The following is a 12,195-nucleotide window of genomic DNA, read 5'->3' on the forward strand; positions in this document are numbered from 1 at the left end:
ATACGGAAGTGACTTAAACTGCAATTCAGCCACTGGCCACTAGGGACATGCTCCAGAAGGGAGCAGAATCTCATTGAGCCCTAGTTAAAATGCCCAACTTTACAGCAGAATAAAACATGTTTACAGCCTGGTACAAATTGTGGTTTTGGGGGGTATTCCAGAAAGCAGGTTATGTGACATACCTGGGTATGTTTAAGAGTAAGTTAGCGGATAACCTCAACCTAACTTTCGGTTCCAAAAACGAAGGTAACTTTCAGGGTATGTAAGTAACCATGGCAACTCACTCTCTGATCATAACCTGCTCCAGAGCAGGTTTTGTTCCAGGGTTAGTTTGCTTAAGAGGTATTCAGATGTGTTTTATATAATTAGTATAGTTATTAATGTAACCAAATTTGTTTTAGTTATATAATATACAATCGTATAAATTAATTCGAAATAATTAAAAATAAGTAAATTAAAAATAAGTTTAAATGTTAATTCAATTAAAATATATTTATTATTTATTTTATTGTCATCCATGTGTGAGCTCACACATGGATCTGCATTCCATTAATTAGCATGCAACAAACAATATATATATTTTTAAGATTACTTATTAAACGAAAAGATGATTGCACAACCACCAAATAGGTGGCGATGTGCACTAAGTAGGTTATGTAAATCGCCATTAAACAAAAGAAGAAGAGGAAGTAGAATGGCGTGCTTTTTCTTAGCGTCTGTTTCCATGGTGAATCATCGATTCGTCGCTCTGTTGAGAATGTCTTGTGTGTTACCCGGGAACATACTCTGAGTTGGCCGAACTTACCCCCGGACTCGTATTTGGAACCAGCATACCTTGAGTAAGCAAGGTTTGGGTTAATCAACCAAGAGTTCAAGGTATATGTGACGGTAAGTTAACCTTGCTTTCTGGAATACTCCCCTGGTCTATACGGCTAATTTTGCCCTTCATGAGGGGGGTGAATTTTTTTATAACTCATTCGTTTACATTATATAAAACCTTAAAGTTCTGCATAATTAAGGGCGTGGCCACTTTGAGTGACAGGTGGATTGTCGTTTGTCCGCTGTCTGTTGGTCATCACGTCACCTCAGCTCCAGCCACGTCCTCCCTCTTTGCCCATTTTCTGTTATCCGGCAGTGACGTGCGGTGATTTTCACAAAAACCATGCAGACAGATAGTTATGGAAATTCTTCGAGAAAACCATTCTCAAATAACTTGCAAACAAATTCAACAAAGTGCCCGCCAAAATTAACGCGGGGCTATATCTCTGCAACCTTTTGGCATATTCTGACCAAACTTGGTGTGTGTTTTGATAACCATGACCTGAGGATACCTACAGCGTTTGGACACAGTGTTACCTAGTGGTCCAGAGATACAAAAAATGGCTATTTTTGCTCATAAGTTCTTAGCGCTTTGGCCAAAAATCATAAATCAGTGGTCTCTTTAGATTCGGTGCAGCATACCGAGTCAAACGATACCCAATTTTCTCATATTGGCCATTTGGATGTCGGCCCTTTTGAATTTTGTCAAATACTGCTATATTTTAAAATTAATTTCCAAAAATGCTGATAACTGGTCTTATTAGATTCCTTGGGTCATGCCGAGAACATAGATTGGGTGATTTCAGGGTGATTGGGACACTTTTTGCCATTGAGATGACTTGGGAAAACTGTCCTAATCACTCTGAATTCTCCCTACCACTTTTGCCATATTTGGTCAAACTTCCTGTCCGCCATTAATTAGCATAATTGCTCATTGTTTCAGTTGCTCTGGTGCTCAGCCATGCTTGCATGACTTATTGTGGCTTCTTTGTGCTTGGCCCCTTAACTGCTGCTTGCAACTATATTTTTCTGTTCATTTTCAGTATAGTTAAACTCTCAGCACATGTAATGCTCTCTTACATGTCTCTTTCAGTCACATGTGAGAGATATCCTGTTCTCCCACACTATCTCTCACTCTCTGTCTCTCTACCACTCTGTCTCTCTCTCTTCCTCTCTCCTCTGAAAGTACCACTGAGAGTTGAACTGTGAGCTGTCACTTGTCAGTAAATGTGTGTGAGTAATGAAGACGCGTCTCTTGAGTGATCTATGCCTGTACTGCTGGATGAGAGATGGCTCGTGTTTTACGAATGCTCTTTGTTGTTTTCTGTCCTTTGGTTCTGTCTGAGAGCGGAGATGATGGTAAGTGATTCGAGATTTGAGACTGTATAAACTGAGAATGTATAAACTGAGAATTCAGAGATTATTATTACTTTCACTTTTTATGTCCTGAATTGGAGTGATTATTATAAGCTGTTTAGTCTTCAGTCAAATCACCGGCTATACTGCATTATGACTGTAAATGTAGCTAGATTGTGTGCAATGATTTATGATATGATCAAAAAGAGATGCCTCTGGGGGGAAATTCATATGTGAAAAGATCATTTAAGGTAGTTCTCATTAAAACACATTAACAAGGACTTAAGGTGACCAGAAAAACATTGGTTTATGTTTTTCTTCTCTCGATTCATTTTAGATTGGTCTGAGAAAGAAGTGACCTGCACATCCACTTTGACCCTCAAACAGAATAACCTCACCTGTTCTCTAAATGATGAACCCAATGAGGAGGTCAAATTCGCAACACTCTGGTATTTTATTAGACATATTTACCATAAATGAGTGTGGAATATGTCAGTAAATTAATATTTATAAAAAATAACATAAAACCTTTTGTCTCTTAAGTTTGAATGTAATGTGAATCAATGTTTGCTCTAAGCACTGGTGTTTGAACTGGAAATTACAGTTTTTTCTTTCTTGTTTAGCAAAACAGGTCCCAAAACCTGTACAAATGCTACTCTAGGGCCACAAGACTTTACTTTTGAGAATTTGGAGATTTTGCTGAAATACAAGCTCCAAGTACGCATAGGAGAAGAGGATATTAAAAAAGATATTAACCTGGCAAAAATTGGCAAGTCTATCTATCCATCCATCCATCCATCCATCCATCCATCCATCCATCTAATCTGTCTTTGTTCTTGCAGTCAAAATCCCAGCTCCTGAAATAAAGCTTGCCACTTACATGGGAGACATAGAAGAAGCTCTCATATGGTTTGAATACAGTCATGAATATGTTGTGGAACCAAGCTTTCAAGTGGAAATCTGGGGGGACAAACTTACAAACAAGGTGTTTTTCCCAGCAATTTGTTTGTTAGACTTAACTTCCTTAAAAATTAAGGTGGAATCATTTCGAGTTCATTTAACAAATAATCAATACACACGTTTTCTTTCTTTACAGCTCAATATCTCTATTAAATATAAGAACTTAAGTATAAGCAAGGGCAGACTTGGTGAAGACGGTGTTTACTATACACGTGTTAAAGCAAAACCTAAAGGTTATTTTGATGGTGACTGGAGTGAGTGGAGTTCAACTGCCAGTTTCACTATAACAAGTGAGTGGATAATTGATTAAATGTCAGTTACATGAGAAATAATAGTGATATGTGTTATGAGTAGGCTAAATGTTGTATACTGTTTAGTATGACAAACACCTAGGAGGATGTAATATGAAGGAGCAAAGAACCCTTGTTGGGCTTTTTATGCACATTATTGGGTAGGCGAAGAATCATAGCTTTGGGATTGAGAAAATGTGGAAAATAATTAAATAAAAATGATTCATCATGTCTGATTAATTGTGATGATGCAAATTATGACACAAGTTCTACATTTACTATCAAAGCAAACAGTACACTATCATCATTTTACATCATCATCGGCTTCTCTGTCTTTCTGATGCTCACCATCAGTTTGGGGGTCTTGCTATGGAGAACGCAGTGAGTTTTTTGTTTTGTTTTTCTTTGAAATCTCATTTTCTCATCTTTTTTTTTTTTTAACAAATGCACCAATTGTTTTCTCACACAGTATAAAAGGCTGCATTACACCAAACATCCCACACCCGAAGGCAACTCTCGCACAAATGCACAGGGCAAGAGAGGTAATTAAATTGGTCTTTGACGTGCTGCAAGATTAAACAAGCAGGAAGTGCTTAATGTCCTCATGCAGACTATTTTTGCATTTTCAGGGTCTTCCTTTCACTTTCAGTCCTGAGATATTCAGCGATGTCTTCATACACCGTGTGGATTACGTTGATGAAAAACCGTCTGCACTGGAGCTTGAGGACGGCCTGGATGAATGCTGCTATAGTCAAACCAGTTCCTCAAATGCTTCATTGAGTGAAATGGACATGAATGCAGACGAACAGCCTCCCAAGGAGCAGTCCCACCTGAAAATTAGATTGTTAGATGAACCAGATTTGTCAAAAGGAAGAGAAAACAGTGGCTGTCAGGGCGTAACGCCCCCTCAACTGGAATGTAAAGACGAAGCCTATGTCACTATGTCTAGCCTCTTCAAAACACAATGAGGACAATTCTAGTTTATTGGCGATTTTACAGACCATTGGTAGAGGAAGTTATTCTGCGTACATGATCAAAGGTTAACTAACATTGTATGTGATGCATTTCATATACCCATAATAACCCAAGAAGCCTGTTATGTATAACAAGAAGCTTTTACACGTCACTAGTCTAGACATGTCCGGTGTGTAGCTCTGATGCTAACCATGTTTGTACATATCATAGCAGTTATCCACAGGTTTTATTTTCAACCAAGCATCACGCACAGCTGTGGTCTCCATTTTGGTAGCCAATTTCCTTCTTAAACACAGGCATTAAGTGTGAATCATAGATAAATCTATATTTCTGAACTCATCACACGTACACTCAGACCTCATGTAACTGCTGCTAGCCTCAGTGTCCTCTTTATCCATGGATATTTCTATACCCGAGTAAAGCTGAGAGATTTTTATGCTGTTAACCTCACGCACATCTTTAAAAAAAAAAAGTAATAGCCTACAAGTTGCAAGTTCAAGTAGCACTTTTTCAATGATCAGATTATTTATTTATAATGATCAGAAGAAATATTTTCTGTGTATATAAATGCAAATTTTGCTCGTAATGCAAATTTTGTTATCCGTTTATCATTATATATAGCTATGTATACCCTATACAGTCTTAAAAAGATGTGTAATAAAGGAATGTATATAAAAAAAATGAAATATTCCATTGATATGTCCAAAATTGCTACATTTGTCTTTAATTCAAGTTGTTCATTTTAGTTCTGATTGAAAAATGTTTAAGCAACTTAACACACCATCAGTCCACATAACCATAGAATATATTTTCACATTTCATGTAAATCATCTCAAGGGACTTTTCTTTTTAAAACCATTATAAAACATTTATTTAAATTTGCCATTACATGCATACACAAGACTTCCATTTATCACCATATACCACACTGGTTTTAGTTATGATACAACAAGGTGTTTTACCCTAAATATCGGTTAACTTACCAGTAACAAAGCTCACAAATTTTACACATAATTCAAGCATCTACAGTTCTTCCATTATTTCATTTTCCAGATTCATTGTTAATATCCTCACAAATTTCAGTTGTGTTAGGTTTATTAACCCTAACTTTGATTTCACAGGTATTATCAATTAGTTGGCAAGCATAACCCTTCATAACTTCCATGCGCTCTTCATCATTAAAATAAAATACACATCACTATCGATAGAAGCGCTGACTCCACTGTAATAGTTCCAGAATTCATCTTTTGTCACCTGTAGATGGAAAAGAAGAAATAATGTTATCAAACAAACTGGTGTAGCCCTTACATAGACCCAAACCACACCCAGAAGGAAAAATCCCAACCTGGAAAGATAGCGAGAAGTTTCCAAGTGAATTAATAACAGACTTAATTTGTATTCGAGTTTTCGAGTGTTTCTCACATAGGGATCCAAGCAGGTGCAAAGCCAGCTTTCATTAGCCAAATAAAGAGGATGCACACAATCACAAGACACAAAGTCTTGCAACAATACCACACCACCTGCATTTGCATTTAGATGGTGTGTGGCTGATTCTAGAATAAAACAATACATGCATTAGCGCAGCTGCTTGTCTGCAGTGAGAAACACTGTGTGCGATTAGTCATTGGTTGATTTTCCTTTTTTTTTTTTTATTGTGTGAGGTAGATTCCCAAAACCCCAAAGTTATTAGTTGTTAGACACCAGAGGTAAACGTGCCACCTTATTTTAGACTCGACCCTGTCAAGACTGTGCCTGTTGCTTTTAACCTCTGGTACAATATATATATATATATATATACACTCACCTAAAAGATTATTAGGAACACCATACTAATACTGTGTTTGACCCCCTTTCGCCTTCAGAACTGCCTTAATTCTACATGGCATTGATTCAACAAGGTGCTGAAAAAATTCTTTAGAAATGTTGGCCCATATTGATAGGATAGCATCTTGTCTTCTGCTGTTGTAGCCCATCCGCCTCAAGGTTGTGCGTGTTGTGGCTTCACAAATGCTTTGCTGCAGACCTCGGTTGTAGCGAGTGGTTATATCAGTCAAAGTTGCTCTATCAGCTTGAATCAGTCGGCCCATTCTCCTCTGACCTCTAGCATCAACAAGGCATTTTCGGCCACAGGACTGCCGCATACTGGATGTTTTTCCCTTTTCACACCATTCTTTGTAAACCCTAGAAATGGTTGTGTGTGAAAATCCCAGTAACTGAGCAGATTGTGAAATACTCAGACCAGCCCGTCTGGCACCAACAACCATGCCACGCTCAAAATTGCTTAAATCACCTTTCTTTCCCATTCTGACATTCAGTTTGGAGTTCAGGAGATTGTCTTGACCAGGACCACACCCCTAAATGCCTTTAAGCAACTGCCATGTGATTGGTTGATTAGATAATTGCATTAATGAGAAATTGAACAGGTGTTCCTAATAATCCTTCAGGTGAGTGTATATATATATATATATAACACTATATAATAACTACACGCTATGAAGCATTAGTTAAGCAGTAGTAAATAGTTAATTCATAATTTAAAGCATTAATAGACATGCAGTTTATAAATACAGCTATAAATGCTTTATTCTCGGTTTATAAGCATAGCTATAATGTGTTTAATAATTGTATTTTCATACTTTATAAATGATCAATTTATAATTTCTAAATTAAGAATTACATTATTTACAAACCAGTTATTTAGGAGTTGTCAGTGATTCATCAGATCATTTAGAAAGTGTAGGTAAAGGATTAATAAACTATATTTAAATGTACATACATTTTAATTATTTTAGACATATAGTTATAGCTACTCAGTGTGTTAATAAATGCTTTATTAGCATGTATTCCTACTGTAATTCATGATTACTTCAGGTTGTTATAAAACATTTAGTAGTTATCAGTTAACTATTTCTGTGAGCTCATCTAAAGTGGGGACTGTTGATGCCTCGTAAAGTTTTTACAAAGGAGATTTAAAAGTCATCTAGTCATACTCAGTTCTCTTCTGAACAGAAAAAAGGAAACAAATACAACACAGGAGGAATATAGCACATAGAAATATTTATTTCAAAATGCAAAAATGGAGACTGTCCAACTAGTAACTTAATCTAAAATTAAACCTCTTTAATGTCATAGAAAATAATATTCCTGTAGACCGCACGAAACCATTAACTGCAGTCAAATGAAACTAAGCCTCTGCAATCTGATATAAAAATACATTTATGTAAAGTGTAAACATTGCTGAATAAAAATGTACCAGTGGATTACACTGGATTACAGGCGTGCCAAAATACAACAAATAAAATTTAGATAAAACAATAATAATATAATAAAATATTTTGCAGTGTCAAAACAGTACTAACTTTAAAACATTAGAGAACGGCAGTGCAGAAGAGAACACAGCCTTTAAATCTCCTTTGTAAAAGCTTAACGAGGCATAAATAGTCCTCACTTTAGATGAGCTCACAGAAATAGTTACTGACAACTACCAAATGTTTTATAACAACCTGAATTAATCATGAATTACAGTGGAAATGCATGTTTATTAACACACTGAGTAACTATTACTATATTTCTAAATAATATGTATAAATGTACATTTAAATAGTTTATTAATCCTTTACTTACACTTTCTAAATGATCATATGAACCACTGACAACTCCTAAATAACTGGTTTGTAAATAATGTAATACTTAATTTAGAAATTATAAATTGATCAAAGTATGAAAATACAATTATTAAACACATTATAGATATCCTTATAAACCAAGAATAAAGCATTTACAGCTGTATTTATAAACGGCCTATTAATGATTTATAAATGATGAATTAACTATTTACTAATGCTTAAGTAATGCTTCATAGCGTGTAGTTATTATAAAGTGTTACCCTGAGATTAGCATGTTTGACAGGGTCAACTCAAGGCATGATTTTGCTTAAGGTTGACCATCTTTGTCCTTTACCCTAAAATAGATGCTTCAGAAGTTTAGTCAAGCTTCCATGCATTTTTCATCATTACTATAAAGTAGATATCTGTGTCAATGGATGCGCTCACGCCGGAGTAGTAGTTCAAAAACTCCTCTTTTGTGACCTGATGTATGGAAACATATAGCATGATCAAAGAAAACACAGCAGAAATGACTTCTCATTGTGCCACCGATGGAACTGGGTAGTACTTAAAACCAAAGACATGGCTTAATCTTATTCTAAAGATGGTCATTAATACATTATTATGCTTGATACTGTAAGTTTTAGATGAGAAAACGGTATTTTCAGCATCTTCATACCTTCCCATCCTTGTCATCCGGAGAGTCAAAACTGTCCAGGAATTTGCGGAATACTTGGTCTTCGGTCCACTCACCGTTTTGATATTTGGGGTGATGTTTGACATTGTATACTCCTCTCAGATCCTCAATTGTAATCACACCATCTGCGGTCTTATCCAACTTTTTGAATGCCTGTAACACCACCTCCTTTCTGGCGTTAGACATGGGTGGCTGCAATCACATGAATGAAAATAATAACATAAGCACAAATGGCATTGCACTGATCAACTAAAAAAACACATCATTGTTCAATGCGTTTACCCTCAGGGTCATAAGAAACTCATCAAAGTCAATACATCCACTGCCGTCCCGGTCAAACTGCTGAAAAAGTTTTATAGCGTCTTCTTTCTCGATGAGCACACCGTAGTCACTCAGGCCTTTCAGGAACTCCTTCATGTCCAGTGTGCGACTATTGTCATCATCCATGATCCTAAAAGTCCTGAGAACAAACTGTAGTCAGATGTCTGCACTTCAGTCTATATGAGGAAACACACCTCATGCACCCTGTACCTGCCCAGTCCCTTGATGCCTGCAGACCCTCGTGCCAAACACTGCAGCCTCAGTCGCTCAATGGGGTCTGAACAATCTGTCAGCTGCTTCTTGGCATTGATTGCCATCTCTCGGTCGTGCCGCGATGTACCAGCCATCCTACACCTATATGATCTGATGGTCGCAAGAGTGATTTTTAGGCTTATTTATGTGGGTGCACTCTTAAAAATGAAGGTTCTTCTATTGCAGAGCTGTGAAAACTTTGGAACCTTTATTTGTAAGAGTGTAGTTGATGCATGGACTATAATGTGACCCTGTACCACAAAATAAGTTGCACAGGTATATTTGTGGCAATAGCCAACGATACATTGTATGGGTCAAAATTATTGATTTTTCTTTTATGCCAAAAATCATTAGGATATAAAGTAAAGATCATGTTAAATGAAGATATTTTGTAAATTTCCTACCATAAATATATCAACAATGTATTATTAGTAGTAATATGCATTTGCTAAGGATTTCGTTTGGGACTTCATCTAAATATTTTCTTTTTTGCACCCTCAGATTCCAGATTTTTTAAATAGTTGTATCTCAGCAAAATTCTGTCCTATCCTAACCATACATCAATGGAAAGCTTATTTATTCAGCTTTCACATGATGTATAAATCTCAATTTTAAAAAATTGATGTGACAGGTTTTGTGGTCCAGGGTCACATACAGTCCTCGTCTGTGGAATGCTCTCCCTGACCATTTGCGGATCCCACAGACTGTTGATGTTTTTAAATGTGGTTTTAAAACCCACCTTTTTAGCAGAGCTTTTGATTAATTTGTTACTTTATTTTTCAGTTTTATTTATTCTTATTTATTTTATTTTTTGTTTTAAATCTGTAGCACTTTGAGATTTTGTTTAATGTAAAGTGTGTTACAAATAAAATATTATTATTATTATTATTATTATTATTATTATTATTATTATTATATAGGAAAGTGCATATCTTAGATCCTGTAAGTGGTTAACATTACTTTTAAGTTTTCACCCTTTCCCCAAAACTACAAATATTCCCTACAGCATCTGAATATGAGCTCATAAAAATGGAATGCATTGTAATTATAATAATTTACAATTATAATACAATAAATGCAGCTTTAATACACAGTTTAGTCTATGGGTAGTACTAACTGTTGACTATACTGACTATTGTATATGTTAACGCAGTAAGGAAACAATATGCTCTTAATCTACTGTAATCCAGCCGACAGTACATCATGACTTTATCCTTAATACTCTATTCGCCGCATACTTACATAGAGAAGTGAAACAAAACGATGATTAATGTGCTAAAACCACCTGGATTTCCGTAGCGCTGCTTTGGTCTTTCCTGTTTTAGCGTTCACCGTTTCCATAGAGACGAGTTCTTGCATGTGATTGGTCAGTCTTGCTACAGCTGTTTGGCAAGTTCAGTCCTAGAGAGCCGCTGTCCTGCAGAGTTTAGCTCCAACCCTAGTCAAACCCACCTGAACAAGCTCATCAGTGTCTTCAGGATTAATAAAGCTAATAGGCAGGTGAGGGTTTTTCAGGGTTGGAGTCAAACTCTGCAGGACAGCGGCTCTCTAGGACCGAACTTGCGATACAACGCAATGTTTGACCTTCCGCTGTTGTTCATGTTTGCTTGTTGTTGTTTTAACATCCAAACGCAACGCGAAACATAAGATTGGATATGAAATAACTACGGATATGATGACTACTGTAGATAACGCAATAAGCCGAAGTCTTAAGAGTTATAAAATGACTTTTGTGCAAGTACCTTCACGTTTGGAGACAACAGATATCGTTACAGAAAGTTAATGAGAACATAAACATATTGGCATAGACGCAAATATGATTTAATCAATCATTTAATAATAACTGCAAGATTACATTAACTATGTGTCCATTTGGAATGTACCACAATTCACTTACACCAAATATACAAATCATCAGATTCCAGTTGGCCTTCATCAACACACTCCTCAGGACTGACCATATCAAGATTACACCTCATTGGCAACATAATAATATCTTCATAAATACACAGTAGACGTGAATACATGTATCAGTAACCAAAAGGTATGAATGAAGGGGAAAAAAAACAATGCCCTTTTTATTTATTTAAACCTGAAGGGCTACTAAGAAAATACATTAATCTCAGATTAAGCCACGATGTTTAACATTTGTGGAGAGAATAGACCAATGTTTACAGTGAACTATAACACTAGTTAGAGCTGCTACTGCATTTCCTGTGAGAAACAAGAATAAGACTCCTCAGCATATTCAGTAGAATATCATATCATGCATACATTTATATCGGATATGCGTGACGACCCTTTGCACAAGGAGAATTTCATGTATTAAAAAAAATTTGATTCCCTCACATCTTGCCATGCACTCACTAGTCTTGTTTGATAAGCTTATGTTGCTAACCAAATTCTTTCAACACATTTGTATACTGAAAGTCTGTTTTCTATAAGAAAATTGTCTGCACTTGTGATAAAGAGATGCTTAAAAGTCTGGAAAACAAGCACATAAGTACATGTTGTAATCCAATCTGACCCCATTTTTTAAACAATCAGATAGCGTCCTTTAAGTCATTTCAACAGTTTTGCCTATTCTGAATAAGTGACAAATGACAGTGCAAATAAAAAAAAACAGACATTCATTCACAAGACTACTGCTAAATATAAGGTAACTTCATTATAAATAAGATGTGCAAGTTCTAAAGAATAAAAGTCATGTGAAACAAGCAAAGCTGCAGGTTATGTGTCTACAATCAAAAGACATAAATAATACAGCTTTACAAACCATAAATATAAAATAATAGAAATAATGGAAAAATACTAAATTACTGTTTAGATACAGTAATATATATATATATATATATATATATATATATATATATATATATATATATATATATATATATATATATATATATATATATATATA

At 35.6% G+C, this 12,195-nt stretch overlaps 2 protein-coding genes across 2 annotated transcripts; one reads left to right on the top strand and one right to left on the bottom strand.

Moving 5' to 3' along the window:
- The first annotated feature begins 1,760 nt into the window (after positions 1–1,760).
- Positions 1,761–5,104, top strand: il7r (interleukin 7 receptor). Its single transcript, XM_079834875.1, has 8 exons — positions 1,761–2,178; positions 2,513–2,624; positions 2,799–2,944; positions 3,018–3,160; positions 3,272–3,425; positions 3,713–3,806; positions 3,895–3,967; positions 4,055–5,104. The coding sequence occupies exons 1-8, from the start codon at positions 2,109–2,111 to the stop codon at positions 4,391–4,393; spliced, it is 1,131 nt and encodes a 376-aa protein (XP_079691001.1). The 5' UTR covers positions 1,761–2,108; the 3' UTR covers positions 4,394–5,104.
- A 3,279-nt stretch (positions 5,105–8,383) lies between these two features.
- capslb (calcyphosine-like b) lies at positions 8,384–9,370 on the bottom strand (the record flags this gene model as incomplete). Its single annotated transcript, XM_079834974.1, has 4 exons — positions 8,384–8,488; positions 8,685–8,894; positions 8,985–9,162; positions 9,234–9,370. 4 exons carry the CDS (start codon positions 9,368–9,370, stop codon positions 8,384–8,386), a joined length of 630 nt encoding a protein of 209 aa, XP_079691100.1.
- Positions 9,371–12,195: the final 2,825 nt, after the last annotated feature.

Source organism: Gobio gobio (genome assembly GCF_949357685.1).
Source record: "Gobio gobio genome assembly, chromosome: 14".
NCBI classification, from domain to species: domain Eukaryota; kingdom Metazoa; phylum Chordata; class Actinopteri; order Cypriniformes; family Gobionidae; genus Gobio; species Gobio gobio.

What these genes read in the sequence shown, in the direction of transcription:
- il7r (XM_079834875.1), top strand. Translation starts at nt 2,109, where the DNA reads ATGGCTCGTGTTTTACGAATGCTCTTTGTTGTTTTCTGTCCTTTGGTT. An exon ending in GTCAAATTCGCAACACTCTG is followed by an intron (nt 2,625 to 2,798) that starts GTATTTTATTAG and finishes TTTCTTGTTTAG; the next exon opens with CAAAACAGGTCCCAAAACCT. An exon ending in TGCCAGTTTCACTATAACAA is followed by an intron (nt 3,426 to 3,712) that starts GTGAGTGGATAA and finishes TTACTATCAAAG; the next exon opens with CAAACAGTACACTATCATCA.